This window comes from Carcharodon carcharias, chromosome 17 (genome assembly GCF_017639515.1).
Source record: "Carcharodon carcharias isolate sCarCar2 chromosome 17, sCarCar2.pri, whole genome shotgun sequence".
Taxonomy (NCBI): domain Eukaryota; kingdom Metazoa; phylum Chordata; class Chondrichthyes; order Lamniformes; family Lamnidae; genus Carcharodon; species Carcharodon carcharias.
The window spans coordinates 79,797,855-79,820,427 of record NC_054483.1 but is presented as its reverse complement, the minus strand read 5'-3'; the positions used below and the strand labels follow the sequence as shown (position 1 = coordinate 79,820,427).

General features: G+C 42.4%; 1 protein-coding gene across 1 annotated transcript in view; it reads left to right on the top strand.

Annotated features, from left to right (window-relative positions):
- The first annotated feature begins 576 nt into the window (after positions 1–576).
- The window catches only part of LOC121289858 (inactive carboxypeptidase-like protein X2), a 226,852-nt gene continuing 204,855 nt past the window's right edge, over positions 577–22,573 (top strand). Inside the window, exons 1-2 of the mRNA XM_041209764.1 lie at positions 577–1,453; positions 2,177–2,272. Of these exons, the coding sequence (XP_041065698.1) occupies positions 1,210–1,453; positions 2,177–2,272 (340 nt within the window). The 5' untranslated portion in view covers positions 577–1,209. The remainder of the gene's footprint in view (positions 1,454–2,176; positions 2,273–22,573) is intronic.

Here is a 22,573-nt window from a genome sequence, read left to right as displayed (position 1 = left end):
CAATACAACAACAACTCTTTGAATCCCGAGCGGGGAAATGTACTGAACACATTTTGTTCAGCACATTTCGATTCGAATGGAAACAGGTAGTTAAAGCAACAGGTTCGGAAATATTGCTGAGGCAGGTTGCTCGCTTTAGCATCTCGAAAGCAAAATTGTTTTTAGAAACTTTCTAATTTTTGGCACCAAGTGATGATCTCAATTTTTTAAAAAACTAAAACTATGGCTTATGAATAGTTTTTTTTTCGGTTAAAGCGACAGTTAAGGTAAATGTCTTCTGGTGCTGAGAACACTCTTCAACCTGTGAAATGATTCTTTGTGACAGCGAGAAAGATTAATAGTGCAGCCGCACTGGCTCTGTTTAAACCTGCCTCATATCTGAAACTTGTCTGTGGAAAAGAGAGAAAGAAAGTGGGTGTTTTCAGGTCATTGAAATACCTCTCACCAGTGAACACTAAGCCCTCTCGCTAACTTGTCTTTGCACTCTTGCTGAGTCTATCAATTGAACAATTCACACTTGCTTCCTGGCTATTCTTTGCAGAACGCCTTAAGCGTGGCTTCTGCAAGAACGGACAGCTGGAGACAGCTACAAACTTATTCAGAAAACTCCACGTATACGTGAACGCTGAAAGCGAGAAATCGATTTTTTTTAAAAAAAAGCTGTTTATACATAATTTCTCTTGCGTTTGGCTCTGGGGTTGATCAGTTTCGGGAGCCACGCTGGCAAGGATCTCACTAAAGCCAGCAAAAAGAAACAGTGCTTAACCTGCAGCCATCAGCATTATGAAACACACACACACACACAAAGCAAGCGAAAAGCATTTATTGTCATTGTTTTATTAGCGGTTGGAGAAGGTTAAGATTGGTGACCGCTGCCAAACCTCTTCTAAAATAACATGCGTTCCAGTGCTTTGTAAGGGGATATGGTTTTGATCATTTTATGTCCCTTGGAATTGTGCAGTGCCTCTGGATTTGGCCGAGAGCTTCAGTGAGCACTGGGATCTTCATGCCGAAGTCACCTGCCAACATCCAGGCTGAAGTCGCCCTTTTTTCTGCCTGACGCATGGACTTCTTCAATTCAGGCTCATCAAATCTTTGGGGCAAAGCAAGTTTGTGATTATATAAAAGAAAACGCAGAGGAATCGATAGATGTGTTTGGCCACACTGGTTTTGGTGGAGTCGGTGCTAAATTGAGCTGGAGTTCCTACAATGTTCCCTCTGGCCCGTGGCTACTGCGTTGCTGTTTTCGGTCTCTGTTTAGGAGGGTTAGTAATCTTTTCGGATGATGCCCGTGGGGACCCCGTGGAAGACCACGATCACTACCTGCAAGAGATCATTTCCAGGGAGCCTTACTACCACCCCGAGGAGCGTCGAAGGAATCCAGAGGTACCCTTAGAAAGGGAGCCCAAGGCGAAACTAAAGAAGGAAAAAGAGAAACCACTGGGAACGCCAGGTAAACAGTGGCTGTCATTAAAACAGAACGGTTTCAGATTATTGCCGAGTAATTTCTGCAAGATTTAATAGTTGCCAGCATTAGTACAATATGTACTCTGCCATGAATATCCACATTTTAAAATCTCAACGCTGCGCTTGGTGTCTATGTGAACCCTTAAAAAAGTGAGAGATTTTCATTTTAGTTGCGTTTGAAAATACAAACAAGAGGCGATTGGGATTAAATGTAACGCGAAGAATATGGCTTGATATTATAACTTATGTGTGGACAAGATTTTTAAACAATATCATGCAATACCGAAAACAGATATTTCTTTTATTAAACTTTGCAAGAGTTCCCGGGCAAGGATGAACGCATTTTGTACATGGTGCAAAATTAAAGATACATTTCAATAGAACTGCGCTCAAAACAAGTAAATAGTTGTAAGAAACACGAAAGATTCATGCAATATATATGTTTTCGTGAATAATGGATAATAAATATGAATTGTCCAGAATAGTTCATAAATGAAGTGATTTCATGATCACTTGGGAAACAAAATAGAAAATATAGACAACGTGTAAGTCTGCTTTACTTTTTTTTTTACAAAATATGAACTCAGTTTTACTGCAGTGTTAATATTGCACTGTTAAATTTTCTATGAAATTTGCTAATATAATAACACTGAAGCTATCTGTTTGATACGTTATATAAGATTGTTCATACACTGTTTCTATTTTCCAGTCAAAAATGGCAAGAAAAGAGCTGAGAAAAAATCCAATGGAAAAACACCAAATAGCAATCAAGAAACCTATAGAGTGCCTGAAGAAAAGATTGAGAGTGAGTGATGAAATCTCTTGTTAGCCAGTCAACCTCACTGACAATTAGCTCTTATTGATGCCCAGAAATTAAAATTTGAAATTACATCTCAATGCAATTGAACATTTGTTACAATCTATACTGCAGCATTAAGAAAGAGTTTGGAATAAGTACCCATGCAGGCATTACATTTATAAATCAGCTACTGGCTACTCATGTTGGGTGGAAGACTTGAACCTTCTCTCCATACCTTCGCTGTGTAATAAATTCAGTGACACAATGTGTATCTATGACACTGAATGGTACTGCGCATTGAAAGTTTGCAATGTTCCAACTTTGTACCAGTGGATTACTAAGTCATTTGGACTCCAAATCCTTTGGCTGTGAATGTGTTCCAAGGTCATGTGGGTTATTGATGCACCAAAGTGCCTGTCATTAAGTGTATGGAGTCAGTAACATAGGTGAAATACAGAGATACAAAAATTGGGAGGTTGGACAATTCCTCAAATATTTTGTTCATGTACAATTACCATTGGTCAGTTATATGACAGTTTACATCAATGTAAAACAGGTTTGGTTTTGCAGTGAATTGAAGAGTGGAAGTTTGCCAGAATGAATTCTAGCATTGTTAGATCATCTCACAGAAACATCTCAGACTACGTCAAATAAAAGCAAAATACTGCTGATGCTGGAATCTGAAATAAAAACAGAAAATGCTGGAATAACTCAGCAGTTCTGACAGCATCTGTGGAGAGAAAAGCAGAGCTAACATTTCGAGTCTGTATGACCCTTCTTCAAACTACTTCAGATTTGCCTTGGCTGAGGTATGATTAACTCAGTGTGAGCAAACTTTGCAGAACTGTCAGGCCAATTTTGCACTTTCAAGGAACTTCTTGCATTGTTTATTGTGGAAAGAGAACCAATTGTTCCCTCAGCCATTTTGTAAATGTAGCTAATGTTTAGATGCCAGTGTGCAGAACTCTGCTTGTCTGCTTGATTGGGCAGGAGCAGAGTGGAGCTGGCAATGTAACTTATTTACCATCTCCAAGTTGTCTTATGAAAGTTATAGCCTCAGGCCACTACATTAATTATACAAGCATTACGTGACTTTTATAAGAATAGAAGAGAATTTAAACAAAGCCAATGACTGTTAAAGTCTATTAGAGAGGAAGGGTGGAATATACTTTTATGAATTTATTGCAAGCTTTGACAGATATCATCAGTTTCATAATAAAGCCTTTTGCCATTCCTTTTGCCTGAAAGTTTGCAAAGACCCAAAAAAAACTTAATGCCTGACTGAAAATTGTTTAATGCAATCATAAGAATAATACTGAAATTATTAATTATTAACTACATCAATATTTGCTTTGGCTGCTATCAACATCTTGTAAACCACCTGGTAATAAAGTTTTTATACCACACATGTGAACATGATATTGTAGGTTTATTTGCTGTGAATAATGTTTGAAACTGGCACCTGTTTTGACCTCCCAAAATAGCACGATGAATTGCATGCTACAATTAAACACAATGCTTGTAGTCACTCAATTCTTGTCCCTTATTTTCTACCAGTTCTATTTACTTAATCCTTATTATTGCATTAATTTTTAAATGACAATTAATTGTAATAAAATTAGTTAATTGTTTGACAGCTATTTCTAACATTACACACTTTGTAAACCAGTCACCCTTTCTGCAAACCAATATCAGCAATTACTATATGACTAGCTTACAATCCTGTATGTCTCATATCATGGTAAATGCAGCAGTCTTCCATGTTAGCTGAAGTGATCATGTGTGGCGTTCGAACCAGACAATCTGGTTTCAGGATAACTGTCCAGCAAATTTGGTAATTTAACGCCAAACAGTAAATATCTGATTTAAATACTGATTGGGCAAGTTTCATGTTCACATGGAGAGTGTGACCTTGCTCTTGGACTAGATGGTTAATGCAGGAATTGAAAATAAGACAAACAAGGAATTTATAAGTCTCAATTGTGCAATTTCAGAATTCAACCATAGCAAACTAATTCTGACATACAAAACATAACCACAGTCCTTTGGTCAAGGTTGTTTAATTTTGATGTGACTTCAGTGTAAGCTAGTTAGAAAATCTTTGCTGATGTGAATGTTTTTCAATCCATTATTGTCAGTATTTGTAGCATTAGCTTACAACAAATCTAAATAATGCAGGATTTGAAGAATAACTGCTTTTCTTTGATCTAAAATATTAAGGCATATATAAAACTAAGATTTTTTAGGAGATGAAATCCATGTGAATTTGTCATTTATCCTTTGTTAATTCTAAATCCAAACATTAGGGATGGGTTAGTTCTCAAACTCATTCAAAACAAGCCATTGTAATTGTAGAATGGATTTATCATACTTATCTGTTTTCCTTTAAGCAAACTACTTGTGTTGTTATGAGCTTGTAGTGCTTCTTTCCTCAATAATATGTGTATTACTAAACCATATCCTGTGCTAAAATAGTCATATCTTCAAGGATGTTATTCACCACTAACCCAGTATATTATTTCTTTGTAATTTCTTTGATCTCCCTGATGGGTCACTTGGTAAAAGTGTTGAGGCCAGCAAGGTTGAAGGTTTGATGTTTGTACTGTGGTGAATTAGCTAATCTCAGTTGGGACAGTGGTGGAATCATTAAGCTGGCCTCTGCATCCCTGTGGGAGGAAGGAAAAGTTGGCCATGATTTTCTGTTCTGGTAGTTATCCAGTGACCTCTGCTGGAATCGTACACATGTGAACAGTGTGTGAGGCCGGCTTGTTCTATCTCCTATGGTTCATTACCTTGAATAGACAAACTGTTCAAATTGGTGCACAAAGGAATGCTATTTAAAGCATTGAAAAACTGCCACAAAAATACAAGCTGAAGTTACTTTTATTGGCTGATCTTATTATCCCATTTTATCATGTGCTGTAACATTGAACAGCATCGTATTGGATTTAACTTGGAGTGGGTTTTGGGTGGATGGGGCAAGACGAATACAAAACATATTTGCAGGCATAAATTTTAGACCTGAGGTATTATAACTTCCAAGCCTCATTTACAGGCAGGAGCAGATATTCAGGCAGCCCAGAGGCTATGTGTTGGCATTACAGGAAAATTTATCATCATGCAGGTAATTTGTGCATTGGGGATGCAGGCTGGAGGGATTGACTGGCAGTGCCTCATTGCTGGGGAAGGGGGAGAGCCCAAGGCAGTGGACATCCAGGCCTTTCTTGAGGAGTACCCAAACCCATTACTGTTCTTCCTTCCTGTTTTGTTTGCCTTTGAGAGCCTCTGCTGCCTTCAAACTGGATGTCATTGAGTGGGGTGAGTATTCCAGTCAGCCTACTGTTGAAATGCCATGAGGGCTATCATTAAAATTTATGCATGAGGTTCCTGTCTGAGTGTAAATGTCACTCAATTAAATCCTGTCAGTTTCCTGAAAAGTGGATTTGATTAAAATGCACCTAAACTAATTTGGAAGAAAGCAAAGAAACATTCAGATCCTGAAAGCATGATGGGAAACACCCTTTTGTCCTTTATATCTTGTTGATGCACAGATTGAATGTTTGAATGTTGGGCAATTCTGTAAAAAGCACACACCAGTGCACCGATCCGGTTGAAAGAATATGCTGTTGAAGCCCAGGCTTTCAACTTTGGGCCTTGAAATAAAAACTTTAAATGAAGGCTAAGGACAACCTGTTGTGTCATTATCACCACGTTACTGTGAAATGGAACTTATATTTTAACGTTTTTCTTTAAAAGCTAATTTTGGAAATTTTGAAAGGTTTAGTTACTGACAAAAAAAAATAGTTTTATGAAAAGAACCATTTTGAATGATTCTGCTAATTCATCAACAAGTTCTGCTGGCAAAATGTTGACATGTTTCTTAGGTTTTTCCATTATAAATGTTTCAATGTTAAATGTTGACAAAAACTTGTGATGCATTAGGCTTGCAGACTTGAACTGTATGATGCACACGACGTGTGAGAGTATACTTGATTGTGTGAGTGTGCGTTTGAAAGTGTGAGAACGTTTGTGAAAGAGAGAGTGAGAGTGCATATAAAATACAAAAATATCTGGAGTTCCCAAGAGTGACCTTTTTACTCATAGATTGACTTTGGATCATCTAAAAATCTTTTCTAATGCATTTCCTATTAACATCTAAATTCTATGGTATATATTTAATATTACATTGGTTAAGATTTTTAAAAATCCTTTTCTTTAAATTTCTCCACCAAAGACTGTATAATATTAAATATAAAAAGATTTTAAAAATGTCAAAGTAATTTCTCCTCATAAGAAAATCATTTTAAGAAGTAATTCGCAGTTTGTGGGCATTACTGGCATTTATTGCCTATCCCCAGTTTCTCTGAGAAGGTGGGCCTTCTCCTTCAATCTCAAATTGATACAAATAAGAGACTTGCTAGGGCACTTCGAAGGGCAGTTAAGAGGCCAAACATATCTTTAGCTGTTATCAGACTCCCTGCCATTATCCACAAATTAGGTATTGGGATTTTGAAGGTAATTAAGTTAAGCCTATTATCCAAATGCATAAGCCTCTTTACGCTTATAAAAATTTAACATGGTAATTTCTGTTCCTGGAGTCAAGACAAAGGTCAGGCTGATTACCAAGGACCTATAGGCTCTATGGAGGCTGTAATCTCTTGTGCCGCCTCAATAAAATACAATATTCCTGTGCATATTTTCATTTCATTCAAAAGTTAGAACTGAGTTTTATGAATAATTAGAGAACATTAAAATTTTTCGAGTTGTAACTTTGCTAACTCATTGTTCTCTTGATTGCAATTTACTGTCCTCTGATTTGTAATCTACAGTGGTATAGTTTATTCTGAATCATTAGACTTCTCCAATTAAGATACAAAAACACACGCTTTAATGGTATTCCTACATTTCTGTTCAGCATGTGGCATTTAAAAAGACCTCACAAAACAAAATTAGTGTCTGAAGTACTTCCAAGTATTCTAATTATATTTTATATCAACTTTGCTTAACATGAAAAGATGTACTGAGCGATGAGAGATTTATAATCACACATCCCAAATGGTACTGCATTAGTGCAAGTAAAGATATATACATACAAAGGTAAAAAGTTCAAAACTATATAATAGCAAACAGAACTAAAGCCCATGAGGACATGAGGATTGTTTAAAAAACAAACAGATGAAGCACAAAGAAAAGCTTTTAGTATTTTGATAGAAGACATGTAGAATATAAATCATTCCTTTTAATACTTTGATTTAATAAATGGAATATGATTCATTGGAGCTGACTGTTCCTTGGGTACAAACATGAAATCTGGATGAAGGCCAGTATTCCCTCTATTTTTTTTGTTGTTTTGGGCAGCCTATGGATTGTGTCAATCCAAGTTACCTTTATATTTTTCTGGGTGGCTGCCCGTTAGTAAATATCTATTCCTAAGTGACATTTTACGCCCATCAAATCCATTTAATTGAACAGACTAAGATCCTCATGAAGTGAATTCAAATTGTCCAGCCTGATGTTCTCAAGTAACATCAATTGGCCCTCACTCCTAGGCCAGGATTTTATAGTTGGTGTGCGGGGGTGGAATGTAAAATGACGTGCGATGATGTCAGGCGTGTGTCCCGATGTCTTGGAAGGTGGGCATGCAATGAAGACGTAGGCACGCCCGCTATTAATTCACAGGCCTGTTCAGGCCCTTGAGGTACCAATTGAATTTGATTTTGCTCAGCCTGTGCAATTTTCAGGGCGTTGCACGGGTGCAATGGTCAGGCGGGTAGGCCACATTTTTAAAAACCTCATTCAGGGCCGGGATAAGAGGGGTGAGTGAGCTCGCTAATGCAAGTTGTTAGTACTTTAGATTATAACTTACTGCTACTTGCTTGTGTGAACAGGAAAACTTCATTTCGCTTCAGAATTGCTTTGACAGAAATAACAGGCTTCAGTTCAGGACTCCGGAGGAATCATAACATTTGGGGCCTTCCAGGTGTCTGACGGCCTTCCCTTACCCTGGGAATGGGGATTGTGGTCTCCACTGCAGGCACCTCCTCTGAGGAGGAAGAGAGGGCCAGAAGGTGGAGGAGGCCAGGTATCCTTATTCAGCCTCTAGGGAAGCCACCTGTGGGAGGAGAGGCGCAGGCACAGGGGGTGCAGGGCCAACAGGAAGTCCAAGGCGGAAGGGGCCGCAGAGGATGGCACTATTCTGCTGCCAGGGTTTACAGGCGGCGATGCTGCTATCTCAATATGTCCAAGGTGCAAAGCTGAAGGAGGCTCCGCCTCTCAATGGAGAGCGTGACCTCCATCTGTCAGATGATTGATCCTGAGATCAGACCAAATGTGTGGGTGGACAACCCATGCCAGTGGTTCTGAAGGTCACAGTGGCCCTCAGCTTCTACGCCTCCAGCTCTTTCCGGCGGTCAGGTGGTTGATCTTTATGGAGTCTCCCAATCAGCTGTCCACAGTTGTGTCAAGCTGGTGACAGATGCTCTGTTCAGGCGTGCATTGATTTTCATTCATTACCACTTGGACAAGGCCAGCCAGGCAGAGTGAGCCAGAGGCTTTGCAGTGATTTCTTGGTTCCCCCATATCCATGGTGCAATCGACTGCATACATGTGGCCATCAAGGCACCAGCGAGTGAGCCAGGAGTCTTCGTCAACAGGAAGGGATTCCACTCCATGAACGTACAGATAGTGTGTGATCACAGGATGCAGATTCTGCAACTCTGTGCAAGGTACCCAGGCAGTTCCCATGACGCTTACATTCTAAGACACTTCTGGGTGCCGAGGCCCTTCCATGATCCAGCCTGACTGGATGGTTGGCTGCTGGGTGACAAGGGCTATCCCCTCAAAAGGTGGCTCATGACACCTCTCCGCCATCCAAGAACAGAGGCCGAGCAGCGGTACAACAGGAGCCACGCCTCCACAAGGGCTGTGGTAGAGAGAACCATCGGTCTTCTCAAGATGCATTTCCGATGCCTGGACTTTTCAGGGGATGCACTGCAATACCTCCCAGATCGTGTATCACTGATAGTGGTTACATGCTGCACTCTCCATATTCAGGCACAGGAAAGGGGGGATGCAGTGGAGGAAGAAAACGTAGACGCAGCTGCTCTGGCAGCAGACGATGAGTCCAGTAGTGAGTCCGAGGATGAGCACGCTCAGGAGAATGCTGAGGGAAAAAATGCTGACCTGGGCAGTCTCCTGGGAGGCAGGGACACCCGGAAGCTTTGATCCAACACCCCTTCAGCTAGCCTAGCAAAGATGAACCTGCACCACATGCCAGGGCTGCAGCTTTCATAGTTGATACCTGACAGGAACATTTGCTTGGTGAACAACATGCACTCTGTGCCATTTCAATAAAGCTCAATGACAAACAAGTCACTCATAACATCATGGGTTCCCCTTCACCTGCAGAACTAATGAAGCACCCAGAGGATTGCTGAAAACAAACACATTTACTGACGTGGTTCCAGGCATACATAAATCCAATTAAATGTAAAGATGTTCTTCATCACATCTACTTATAAAAACTTATAAATGGGGCAAAAAAAAACACAGCTGATAAGGCGCCTAAGGTGAATTATGTTTACGAGTGCTACATCTAGGTTCTCACCCCTCGCTGGCACCGGCATTTGAGACAGCCTGCTTACTCTGATGTCCTGTTGGCCTTGATGACCTTGGTGGATGTCCTCTGGCCCATGGAGCCTGTGCTGGCCCCACCTGGGAGGGAGCAGCCACTGGCAGAGGGGCCGAGGAGTTGCTGCCATCATCCGGAGCGCCCTGAGAGGAGCCCGCAGAGACGACAAGCAGTTTGTGTGCCAATGTCAGGTCGCTTTGGACCTCCCTGCTCACCACTGATGGATAGGCACCTAGCCGGGGTTCTGGGTGCCCAATCCATCTGCCACACTGACAGTGCCTCTGTGAGGGCTTGCAGGTCTGAGCGCATCCCTAATTGAGCTCCTGGAGCCTCTCCATGAGAGTCGCCACTCTCTCCATGGAGGAGGCAGTGTGCTCGGCCATGAGGGTCATTGCATTGCTCATGCTCCACATGGGCTCCTTCACAATGGAGACCATGGCATGCTTCACGTATCTTCGCCAGATCCTCCCGTACACCCTGCTGGACTTTCAGCATCTGCTGCCTCAGGGACGACTCCAGAAGCTCATCATCAGCCATCGAGTGAGCATGTTCCTGATCCCCAGCAGTCCTTTGACTGCCAGCGCCCTAGGCACTCTCTGCCTCTGCCTGCACCTCAAGTGAGTGTGAAGTGCCCTCATCGCTGTACACTGAGATACTAGCCGATGACCTAGTTTCCACTGAGGGGCTGGTGTCTGTGCTGTTGCCTGCTGGGCTGCGAGGGTGTGACACTGGTGCGTTTATATCCTCTGTGTTCTCTGGGGTGAAGAGTGGTCTTTCAGGCTCCTGACCTTGAGGGTCTTCTGGTGAGCCTGAAAGGAAGAACAAGGACATGTCATTAGTTGAAGTCATTACACTGTTACTGTGCACGCCTGGCACCTGGATCAAGGTGCCCTCATCTTTCCATTATCAATGGGGATTCCATGTTCAAAGCTCACATCAATATAGAGATAACAGTGGAATGGTTCCTATGACAGACTTTCTGACCTCGGTGCACTGCACTCTTACCTCCCTGTGGCATCTCAACCTCACTGCGGCCGGTTGACCTAGTTGCATGGCGCCTCTCCAGCTCCAGTGCCTCCTGCTCGTATCTGATCAAGATTAGAAGGTGGGGTGTTCCTCCGCCAGTCCGCTGCCTCTCAGTGTTATTGTGGGCTGTCTTCTCCTGAAAGGAGAGAGGAACTTTGATTAGTCCACCCTGTACCTGCATTGCCAGTGCAGCCTTGCCACCCCTATCTGAGGAAAACCTTGCAGGCCTCAGCTGATTTGTGACCCTGGAGCTGCAAGACACTCATTCTGAGCAGCCAGGGCTCACCACCTTGTCCAGATGCTGCCTCGTTGACATTGGCCACTCATACTCTAAGAGCTCTGAGGTCAGGCGGTGTTGGGGGTGGGGGGTGCTCCTAACTGCTGTGCTAAGCGACCCAATCCAACACGGTGCTCACCCTACTCGATTGTAGGAGGTAATTGAGCTGCTTACGGCTCACAACATCATGGGGGCTCACCCTGGATGCCAACTCCTCCAAGGCATTGTTGTTGAGTTGGTGGGGGGGGGCTCCTCCTCCCGTCCCTTGGGACAAGGATATCCCAGCATGCTGCCACCTCGTCCAAGAGGGCAGTAAGACACTCACCAGAAAACCTCGGGGCCGACTGCCCGCCGACCTGCCCTCCTGCCTGCCCTGTTCTGCATCACTACGGTACTGCAAAGTCAATGGCAGCCTTCGCATGGCTGCCTGTGCCGGTTTTTAATAGGCCACCGGGTCGCCATTGGCAGACATTGAGCTCCCACCCTCGTCCCCGCCCACCCGTCCACGTTGATCCCGGAGACGTGCATTATGCTGGGCGGGCCTTAATTGGCCTGCCCGCGTAAAATGGTGGCATGCATCCGATCGCGGGCGATGGTTGGGTTGCCAACCGCCCCTGCCCGCTCCCGCCGAGTCTGCCTGATGCGGGAAAATTTTTGCCCTTAGGGTTTCTCCCTAAAGCTTGAATGATACTAACTGCATCATGACAAGATAAAAACTTGATGCACATATTTTAGATGTTCAATTTTCTCAATTTAGTCATAGAAATTTCTGATGCCCTTATGATTTTCATCATAACTGGATAGTCTGATGACTCAGTGGATGAGTCCTTATCCTGGCCTTGTATTGTACCTGTAGGATCAGGATGGTAAATGAGGTTCAAACCCTGTTGCTAATTTTAGTTCTGGTAGTCTTTAGGCAGGCGGGTACTACACTTGGCATTCTTTCCTGGAGCAGGAAGAGTCACTGACTTCAGGAGTATTGAGGGAAATTGGGATAATAGTTTGATTTGTTCATTTGATTGGAAAAGGGTTAAAATAATTTGCTTCGTGTAATTAACCATAAGTATCGAACAATTATTTTGATATTACTTTAGTCCAGCAGAAGAAAAGCATTTGATTAAAATAAATGATCGCTTACCTGACAGATTTACAGATTTGTTATGATATGATGTTTGCTCTAATTTAGATAAATGGGTCTCATTTTAAAGGCTTGTTTAATCTAAGCTACAGATAATGATTTTAACATGAATTAAAAGAGATAATACTGAAGGACAATGCCTATTGCCCGGCTAAAGCCTACTAATGAGAGCAAGAACATTTTTTTTCACATTTTTAAGCATATTCTGGTTAAAAACATGTTTAACACAGCAGAAATATTCATGTTCCAGTATTATTTATTGCTTTTACTTATGACATCTACTGTCAATGGTTAGCTTCCATTAAGAATTCATGAGGCATACTTGTATATGAATGCCATTCAATTTAAGCATATTCATCAGAGTAAAATGCACTTGTGTCTTAAAAACATAAGCGGGTCTGGAGGTGAGAAAAGCCATTTAGCCCATAAAGCACTTTACAGCCAATTAAGTGCTGTCATGTGTCCAGGTAAGATAACTTTATCATGAGCTCTCCTCTTTTCAAGACCACCTGTTGATTCTCTACTTCAGGTACACAAAGGTGCTTCCTCTTTTTCTGCTGAAGAAGGTCAGTGGCTTAAGCTTTTCAGTTGGGTTGCATTGCTTAGGGTGCAGGACAGTACAATGAAGCTCCACTGACCCAAATTGACTACTAGACGTGGGCTCCCTGACATAGAAGGAAAGAAAGGCTTGCATTTATATAGCATCTTTCATGACCTCAGGATGTCCCAAAGTGCTTTACAACAAATTAAGTACTTCTTGAATTGTGGTCACTGATGTAATGTAGGAATTGGGGCCAGAAACTGTGGCAAGCCTCCTGAAAGTTATATCTGAGCTGCATAAAAAATATTGGAAATTGGAAAAAAGCTGATGCATGACACGTTCTGAGAACAAGTAAACAGGTCCTTCCGTAAAGAAACTATTGATGCTCTCGCTATGAGCCTTTGAAGGCTGGATACTGGATCTTAACAGGTGCTCTTGATATTCAGCATTCAAACAGGACAAATGGTAGGAAAAGATAGTTGTGTTTCCCTCAAATCAGTGTGTTTATCAAGCACTTGCCCACAAAAGGACTGATATATTTTATGCTGGTATGTCCTCACTCCAGAATAATAAGTAGACGGCAACATGGCAGATTGAATCCTTAAGCACTTTTCCAGCCCCATCTGCCTCGGATGAACTGGTTTGAGGGGACTGGAAATCCTAAGATAAGGGGATTCATCAATTTATGGAGAATCCCCATTTTTAACTGTGCTTGAGGCTTTTGAATATTTACTTATGATCTTTATTTTGACGCTCATTGTGCAAGTTGAACATTTTGTTTACTTCAGCATAATACATATTTTCTATTACTTTAAAGACCCATAGTGTGATTCTGCTCAGCTTTATTTGCTTCAGTGAAAATAACTTCAGCTGCTTGAACCTTTCTTCTAAACTGAGCCCCCATGGCCTGGAATTAACTCAGCCATTTTCTCTGAAAAATTGCCAAGGCACCTCTATCCTTTTTGAGGTAGGGTGGCCAATATTGCAGAACTGGCCTCAATACATTATTGTTCTGACTTGTAATCCAAGCTTTTACAGATGGAATTTGATGTGCTTATTTAAAGCATCTCCACACTGAGCAGAAGTCTGTTCATAATGTCTTTAATTTCCTTTATTTTTATCTATTTTATAACTTTCACTTAGAAGATCAGTTCTTCCCTCTGCATCCCATTTCTTTCACTTTCCTATTTTACTATTTTTTAAAGTTTGTGCAAACTTTTTAAATTCCTATTTTCTCAGAGTACAAATGGACTCAGATAACTGATCCAATGGCACTTTCCCTTGCCATTTCATGACTCTTTGCTTGATATAATGCCCACTCTTTTCTTAAATTGAACATTGCCGAAGCCAACAAAGATTAATTTTAGAGCGGGTTATTGAAGAACATTAAAGCATATACCACTATTTGGTAAAACGTTTCATGCTGTGTTTAACACTTGTTGATCAAAGTGATACTTTGGTCCCACAAAAATTTGATAATCTTATCCCACAGACATTGAACAGTGGGGAGTGGCGGGGGGGGTGGGGGCGGGGGTGGGGTGTGAGGGGCATGGGTGGTGGGGGGACGGTCAGTCAGTGGGTGCGGAATTGCGTTGCCCTGAGGTTTGCGGCGTGCTCATATCCATTGGAAACAGGGTGGTTAAGAAAGAAAGTTCATCCACCCACCTCATTTCCAAGATTGTGGCATCAAAAGGTGCGACCACAAAGCAGTCCTGGTGTCCATTTCAATGCTGGCATTTTGGGCACTCCAGTGGGCTGATTAGAGTTCAATAGAATGCATTTGTTCGAGGCAGCCTCCCGTGTTTAAAGGCACAGACCCTCTAAAAGGGAAATTGCAGCAGTGCGCTGCAGGATGCTACATTATTGGTCTTGAACATTCAAAGAGAAGTCATGTTGTTGCAAGGAAAGGAGAGGGCTCCGAGATTCAGTGCCACTGCTTTGGATGCATTCAGCTGGACAATAGATCCCATCTCTGGCATTTGGGATGGGATTTCATATTGGATCAGGATGAATTGAAGAGCACATTTAATCTGCTGAAATGTGTGGTCCAATTTGACTTTCCTATTAGTTGCCTCACATTGATTATTATTAAAAATAATGGAAAGCAACAATCCCAACACAGATCCTTGTAAAACTCAACATGTGACCAGGCTTCATTCAAATCTGCCGACATTAATGACAAAAATTCCCCCAAGGATTACAATTCTTATCCAGTGTATATTTGTCCAATCATTCCATGTGATCTAATCTTTTCAAATAGCACCTCAAATTTTATGTTGATGTGTTTAGGTCTGGTAGAGCATGCAATGTATTTCACACGTAAAATCGCTTAAAGTGAATTTAGGCATGAAGTATAAGACCATCTCCAGAAAGCATTCTCACATCGGATTAGCTTCAAAATAGCGGCTGTTTAATTGCAAACTAGCTCAAAGCCACGTTTAAGAGATCTCAAGGCCATAGGACCATTTGGGAACACTGCAAATCTCACTTTTCATATTTTTGAAATGAATAAAATTTTATAAAATGAATAGAACTGCTATCATCCAGTATGTTGTTCACTTCCTCAAAAAATTCAATCAGATTAGTGAGTTAGGACTTCTATTTCCTGAAGCCTTGTTAGGAACTGCTGAACTATCTAAGTGGTCATAAATCACATCCCATATAATGCCTTCTTGCAGCTTTCATACAACTGACATCAAACTGATTTGTTGTGGTTCCTAGTGTCTGATTTCCTCTCCTTCTTAAATAATGGGACAATATGAACCTTCCTTGTTTCGACTGAAGCCAACATAAACAACAACGATTTGAACGAATGAACATATGAGTTCTCCCATTTCAGGAAACACAGTGGATAAATGGAACTAGGTACAGCAGCATTATCCAATTAAAGTGCCTTAACTCTAAACCACTTCTGCTTTGTAGCAATTTAGCAGTACATCTATCTAATAGTATCAAGATTGCGGTGTTACCTTCAGAAGTGAAAACTAACGAAAAGTGTGTCCTTTTCATTAACCATATGTTTGCTCTTGTATCTAACCTGCCATGTTAGATCACTGAAAGAACCATTGCAATCTCTATTTCTGACTTCCAGCATACGGGAAAAAGCTCAGAGGAAGCAACTTTTATACATTGCAAATATATTAGGAGATCTTGATGCTATTTATCCAACATCATTCCCACCCAACCCTGCTTAAAAGTATTCATAGCACATTGTTTATACTGCAGCCACCCTCCCTCGCCTGAAGCATTTAGAATGGCCCTGCAATTATCTTTCAATCACACCAAAAAGGGTGAAAGAAGCAAGAAAAGTCTCTACTGAAAGATTAACAAATGAAGTGCGCTATTTTGTCCCTCAGTCAGAAATCCTCTTGCAGGAAAAATACTTTCTCACTGGGTTAATCCTTGATCTATTATAAATCACCATAATTGGATCTTTAGTTAAATGGAATCCCACACAATTTTGTGAATCATTGTGAAGCAGGCAAGCATGAGTGTATCAATTCATGATCCTTCCCTCCATGATGTTTGTATCTCTGCATTTACAGTAGGACCTGCTTCAGGGGCATGCTTAGTCGTGTACTTTATGAAGAGGGGTTGTAGCCTCACTCAGGTAGTGACTTCAATTTGGTTTTTTTACACTTTGTACAATATATACAAATTGGTTACTGAGTAGGCACATCTCCCCTGAGTGCTGCCTGTCTGCTGTAGAGTCTCTAGTACATGACTGCTTATGTTACAAATACATCATAGTCTGCATCACTCGTTGGCATATCTCTTCTATTAATCCATTACACTACAAGCCCAAGCCCACATTTCCACTTGTATCGATTTCCTTTTCTGCAGAACTTTAGCAAGAATGGCAAAATTGTGTTAATTCTGTAAGAGTTGACCTCTGGTCAGATGTTCCAACCCTCAGCCAATAGCACACTTTGCCAGGTTGTTTTTGCATGTTTTGCATGTTCAGGAAGCCCATTCAAATGAAGGGGAAAAATTTTCCACAGAGAATTTGCTGCAACCAGGCTTCCTTGCTGCTGCAAGAGTACACCCACACAGCAGTCTCGCAAAGTCACAGCTCATAATTCTGATTAGTTAAAATAATGAATAAAATAATCATAGTCTCAAGTGCATGAGTCTTTATATATTTCTTCAAAGTGTACACTTCCTACAGTAGTTTATCAATTATACGGTGTTCTGTGCTGTGAGTGGACATTTGGACAGGAAGCAAAATTCCATATAATTCTATGTACTTCAGACTCAGCTTGATTTAGATTGGTCTAGGTCAGGTTTGATCACAAGGGGCTGTGTAAGCTCCTATTTTAAAAATAAGCTAATTCCAAGTAGAGTTTACTGGAGGAAAAAATCTACTAAGGTGCATTAATGGGTGCAGAGATTGTGATGCACAATGAACCTATGCTCGATGGAAGATTACATACAAACTCCTTGCATGATAGTGGTGTACAACCAGTGCTAAACATGCTGCAGAGTGGCTGCATGCTCAGCAGGAGACCCAGGTTTATACCAAACTACTACCAATTAAAGCTAGCATAAACTTCTTGGAGGGAAGATGCATTCTGGCTGCAGTAGGGGCTGGAAATTAGGAAGACACCATGAACAATGAAGCAGCAAGTCAGAGTGTGGGCTCCTAGGTTCCCAGATACATCATTAGAGGCCTTTGTGTAAGAGGAAAGGAGCAGAGTGGTCATCTTGCCACAGAGGGACAGGAGGCCTTCCAGAAGGCACACAGGAGGGAGTGAGAGCAGATAGCCACAGACGTGAATCTGGCCACAAGTACTTGGTTACAGTATTGGAAAAAGTTCAATGACCTCACAAGAGTGGTCAAGGTCAATCACTGAACACATTTCAAATATCAATCCTAACAGCTGGACTCATTTTGAAACATTCTTTCATGGGATGTGGGTGTTGCTAGCCCAGTATTTGTTGCTCATCCATAATTGCCCTTGAACTGCTGCAGTCCATCTGGTGCAGGTATACACACAGTGTTGTTAGGGAGTTCCAGGATTTTGATCCCACGACAGTGAAAGAATGGAGATATATTTTGAAGTCAGGATGATGTGTGCCTTCGAGGGAAACTTCAGGTTGTGGTGTTCGCATGAGTCTTCTGCCCTTGTCCCTCTGGGTAGTAGAGGCAGGAGGTTTGGAAGTTGCTGTCAATGGAGCCTTGATGAGTTGCTGTAGTGCATCTTGTAGATGGTATGCACTGCTGCCACTTTGTGTTGGTGGTGGAGGGAGTGAATTTTTAAGATGTTGGGTGCCGATCAAGTGGCCCCTTTATCTTGGATGGTGTTGATCTTCTTGAGTGTTGTTGGAGTTGTACTCATCCAGGCAATTGGAGAATATTTCATCACACTCCTGACTTGTGCCTTGTAGATGGTGGACAGGCTTTGAGGAATCAGCAGTTGAGTTACTCTTTTACAGAATTCCCAGCCTCTGACTTACTCTTGTAGCCATAGTCTACATTGTAGCCATGGCTAGTCCAGTTCAGTTTCTGGTCAACGATAATCCCCAGCATTTTGATAGTGGGGATTCAGTCATGGTAATGCAATTGAATGTCAAGGGGAGATGATTAGATTGTCTATTGCTGGAGACAGCCACTACCTGACAGTTTTGTGGCTGAATGTTACTTGCCATTTATCAGATAAAGCCTGAATGTTGTCTTGGTCTTGCTGCATATAGACATGGACTGCTTCAGTATCTGAGGAGTCGTGAATGGTGCTGAACATTATGTATTCATCAGTGAACACCCCCACTTCTGACCTTATGATGGAAGGAAGGTCGATGATGAAGTAGCTGAAGATGGTTGGGCCTGGGACACTACCCTGAGGAACTCCTACAGCAATGGCCTTGGATTAAGATGATTGGCCTCCAACAACCAGAAGCATCTTCCTTCGTGTTAGATATGACTCCAACTGGTGGAAAGCTTTCCCCTGATTCACATTGACTTCAGCTTTGCAAGGGTGCCTTGATGCCACACTCAGTCAAATGCTGCCTTAATGTCAAGGGCAGTCACTCTCACCTCTTGAATTCAGCTCTTTTGTCCACGTTTGGACCAAGGCTGTAATGAGATCAGGAGCCAAGTAGCCCTGGTGGAATCCAAACTGACCGTTAGTGAGCCAACTCAGCAGAGGTGGCAGCACAGTGGTATGCAGTTGAGAGGGAGCTGCCTTGTGAGTCCTCAGCATTGGATCTGGACTCCCTGAAGTTTCATGGCATCAGGTCAAATATGGCAAGGAAATCTGCTGATTACCACCTACTGCCCTGTCTCAACCAATGAATCAGCATTCTTCCATTTGAACACCACTTGGAGGAAACACTGAGGGTGGCAAAAACTCTGAGGGGGTCTTCAATGTCCATTACCAAGAGTGGCTCAGCAGCACCACAACTGCCTGAGCTGACCGAGTCCTAAAGAACATATATGCTAAGCTCTGCTGGAACAGGTAGTGAGGGAGCCAACAAGGGGAAAAAAAACATACTTGACGTCATCCTCACCAAGCTAGATGTTGCAGATGTATCTGTCCTTGACAGTATCAGCAGGAGTGACACTGCACAGTTCTGGCAAAGACAAAATCCCATCTTCACACTGGGGATACCCTCCATCATGTGGTAAGGCACTACCACTGTGCCAAACAGGATCAATACAGAACAGATCTAGCAACTCTAAACTGAATATCCATGAAGCGCAGCAGCAGAATTGTACTCAACCACAATCAGTAACCTCATGGCCCGCCATATCCACCCCCCCTTTAGCATTACCACCAAGCAGGGGTATCGACCCTGATTCAATGAAGAGGGCAGGAGGGCGTGCCAGGCTCAGCACCAGATCTACCTAAAAATGAGGTGTCAACTTGATGAAGCTACAACACAGGCTAATTGCGTGCCAAACACAGAGGCAGCATGTGATAGACAGAGCTAAATGATTTCACAACCAACAGATCGTGTCAAAGCTCTGCAGTCCTGCCACCTCCAGTCATGAATGCTTGTGGACAATTAAACAACTCACTGGAGGTGGAGGCTCCACAAATATCCCCATCCTCAATGAAGGGGGATCCCAGCACATCAGTGCAAAAGAAAAGGCTGAAGCATTTGCAACCATCTGCTGCCAGAAGTGCCGAGTGGATGATCCACATCGACATCCTCCTGAGGTCCCCAGTATCACAGATGCCAGTCCTCAGCCAATTCGATTCGCTCCATGTGATAGCAAGAAACGGCTGAAGGCACTGGTTACTGTAAAGACCTTGGGCCCTGCAACACCTCAGCAATAAAACTGAAGACTTGTGCTCCAGAACAAGCCGTGCCTCCAGCCAAGCTGTTCCAGTACAGCTCCAGCATTAGCATCTAACTGTCAATGTGGAAAACTGCCCCGCTATGCCCTGAGAAGAAAAAGCAGGACAGATCTAATCCGGCCAATTGCCACACACATGGGGCAGGATTTTTGAATCGTCAGGCAGGCGCAGCGGGTGGGCCAGGGAGCCAATGAATGGCCAGCCAGCGTGAAAGGTGCTGCCAGGGTCAGGGCTGGAGGATGGTGAGTGCAGAAGTCTGCACATCCATGGGGGTTGGGGGGGTGGGGTGCGTGCTGATAGCTCCCTAAGGGCACAGAGCTGCCTCAGGGAGCTGAAGAATTGGACACTGACCAATAAAAATTTTTAAGATGAAATAAGCATTTTCCTATATGTAACTCAGCCACATGAAGAGGGACATGTTCGAAATTGTGGCAACGTTTTTTTTACTGGTTTTATATTTGCCGTTGGAAACCTCCTCCCGCCCATGGATGAGGTTTTGTTAAAAATGCAAAGGCCACCTGGCCTATTTGCCCACCCGCCAACCGAACTGTCGAGCGGGTAGCGAAAAATACAAATTGATTGCTTGCTTAAGGGTCTTAATAGGCCTCTTAAATGTCGACAGGCGTGCTGCCAACTCTCGCGTGCGCCCACTGACTGAAAGATTGCAAGAGTGTGCAATGATGTCGGGACGCTCGCCTGACCGAGTTGGGGCATGCGCCTGCCCAACGACCATAAAATCCTGCCCCTTGTGTTTTTAAGCTTTCAGATACCCAAGTTCTGCTGCCTGGCCAGCCAGTGATGCCTCAGGACGATGAAGGCCCAGAGGAAGAGTAGAGCTCCGAGGAAGAAGCGCTTCACCCGATCTGACACTGGCAGTCATCAGCTCAGATACTGGCACAGCGCATACCTCAGAGGAAAGTACAGGGGCAGGATCTGCACATGGTGCATCATGCTGGCCAGGGGATCTACTCCAAGGTCTTTACTGACTTAGCTTCTAAAACCAGGAGATACATGAGATCGATGCTTGGGCAATTTTTCCTCCTCTTCTTAGAAACATATTTTACTAACCCTTGAAGTTGTCCTCAGATGTCCTAGTTAATTTTGAAGAATGGTAAATAATGAGTTAAACATATGGCTGTGCATTTTTGACCTTGTGGACATAAATCAGAGAGAAGTATTTTAGCATACTTTCATTTTCCAGGGGAGATGGTGTTTTCCTCAAACCCCAGTTGTGCTTTTCTAAAGCTCTGCATCGTTTCATAGTGAAAGCCTGGAAAATTCGTCTGGCACATTTTGACATCTTTCAATGTCAATGAAGCAAAAACTGTTGCAATCCCATGCCTCATGTAGGCAGCCAATCATACCTTGGAATCTTCTCAAGTAAATCTTTTCACCTATTAACTGTTTACTGTTCCACTGATAAATTTTTTTCACTTATACAGCTTTCCAAATAATATCTTCTCTCAAATGGGTTCAAAATTGTCTACTTACTTTTGGGTACATTTTCCTCTTACTAATATGAGGAAAAAGTAGAATGTGAATCTAAAATGGATTGGCCTCTTTTTACTCTCATGCATTCTTTCACTCACTTGTAACGAGGGGAGTGTTTGGCGACCTCTTTTCGCTCACCTCATCTTGTGAACTGGCCTTGTTGTGAGCCATATTGTTGTATTCCACTTCATTATTACCTGTCAGACCGCAAACCATTTTATATTCCCAAAGCAGACATCTCAAGTATCTATCATTCAGAGCAGTTTGAACCACCATTTAGAATAATAACTGGAATTATTATCCTAGTTATTGGAGTTAGCATGGAGTTAAACCTGACAACAAAAATAGTAATCTTGCAGAACTGTTCGTTCGTGAACTTCTGCATGATTCTTTATGGCTCTTAAGCTATTAGCTTCTATGAATCAAAAGAAAACAAACTAACCACAGTTAAAAAATGATCTAAACTTTTCCATTTGGAAATTTTTGTGCTATTCACAAACACTGGGCTTGACTTTCCTTTGATAAAATTGGCATTAATAGGGTAGTGAGGGCCTATAAATAAGAACATAAGAACTAGGAGTAGGCAATTCAGCCCCTTGAGTCTGCCCTACCATTCAATATGATCATAGCTGATCTCATTTTGGCCTCAACTCCAATTTCCCACCCTCTCCTGATAACCTTTCAACCCATTACTAATTAAAAATCTGTCTATCTCCTCCTTAAATTTATTCAGCGTCCCGGCATCCACTGCACTCTGAGGTAGTGAATTCCACAGATTCACGAGCCTTTGAGAAAAGTAATTCCTCTTTATCTCTGATTTAAATCCACCACCCCTTAGTCTAAAACTATGGCCTCTCATTCTAGAATGCCCCACAGGGGGAAACATCCACTCCACGTCTACTT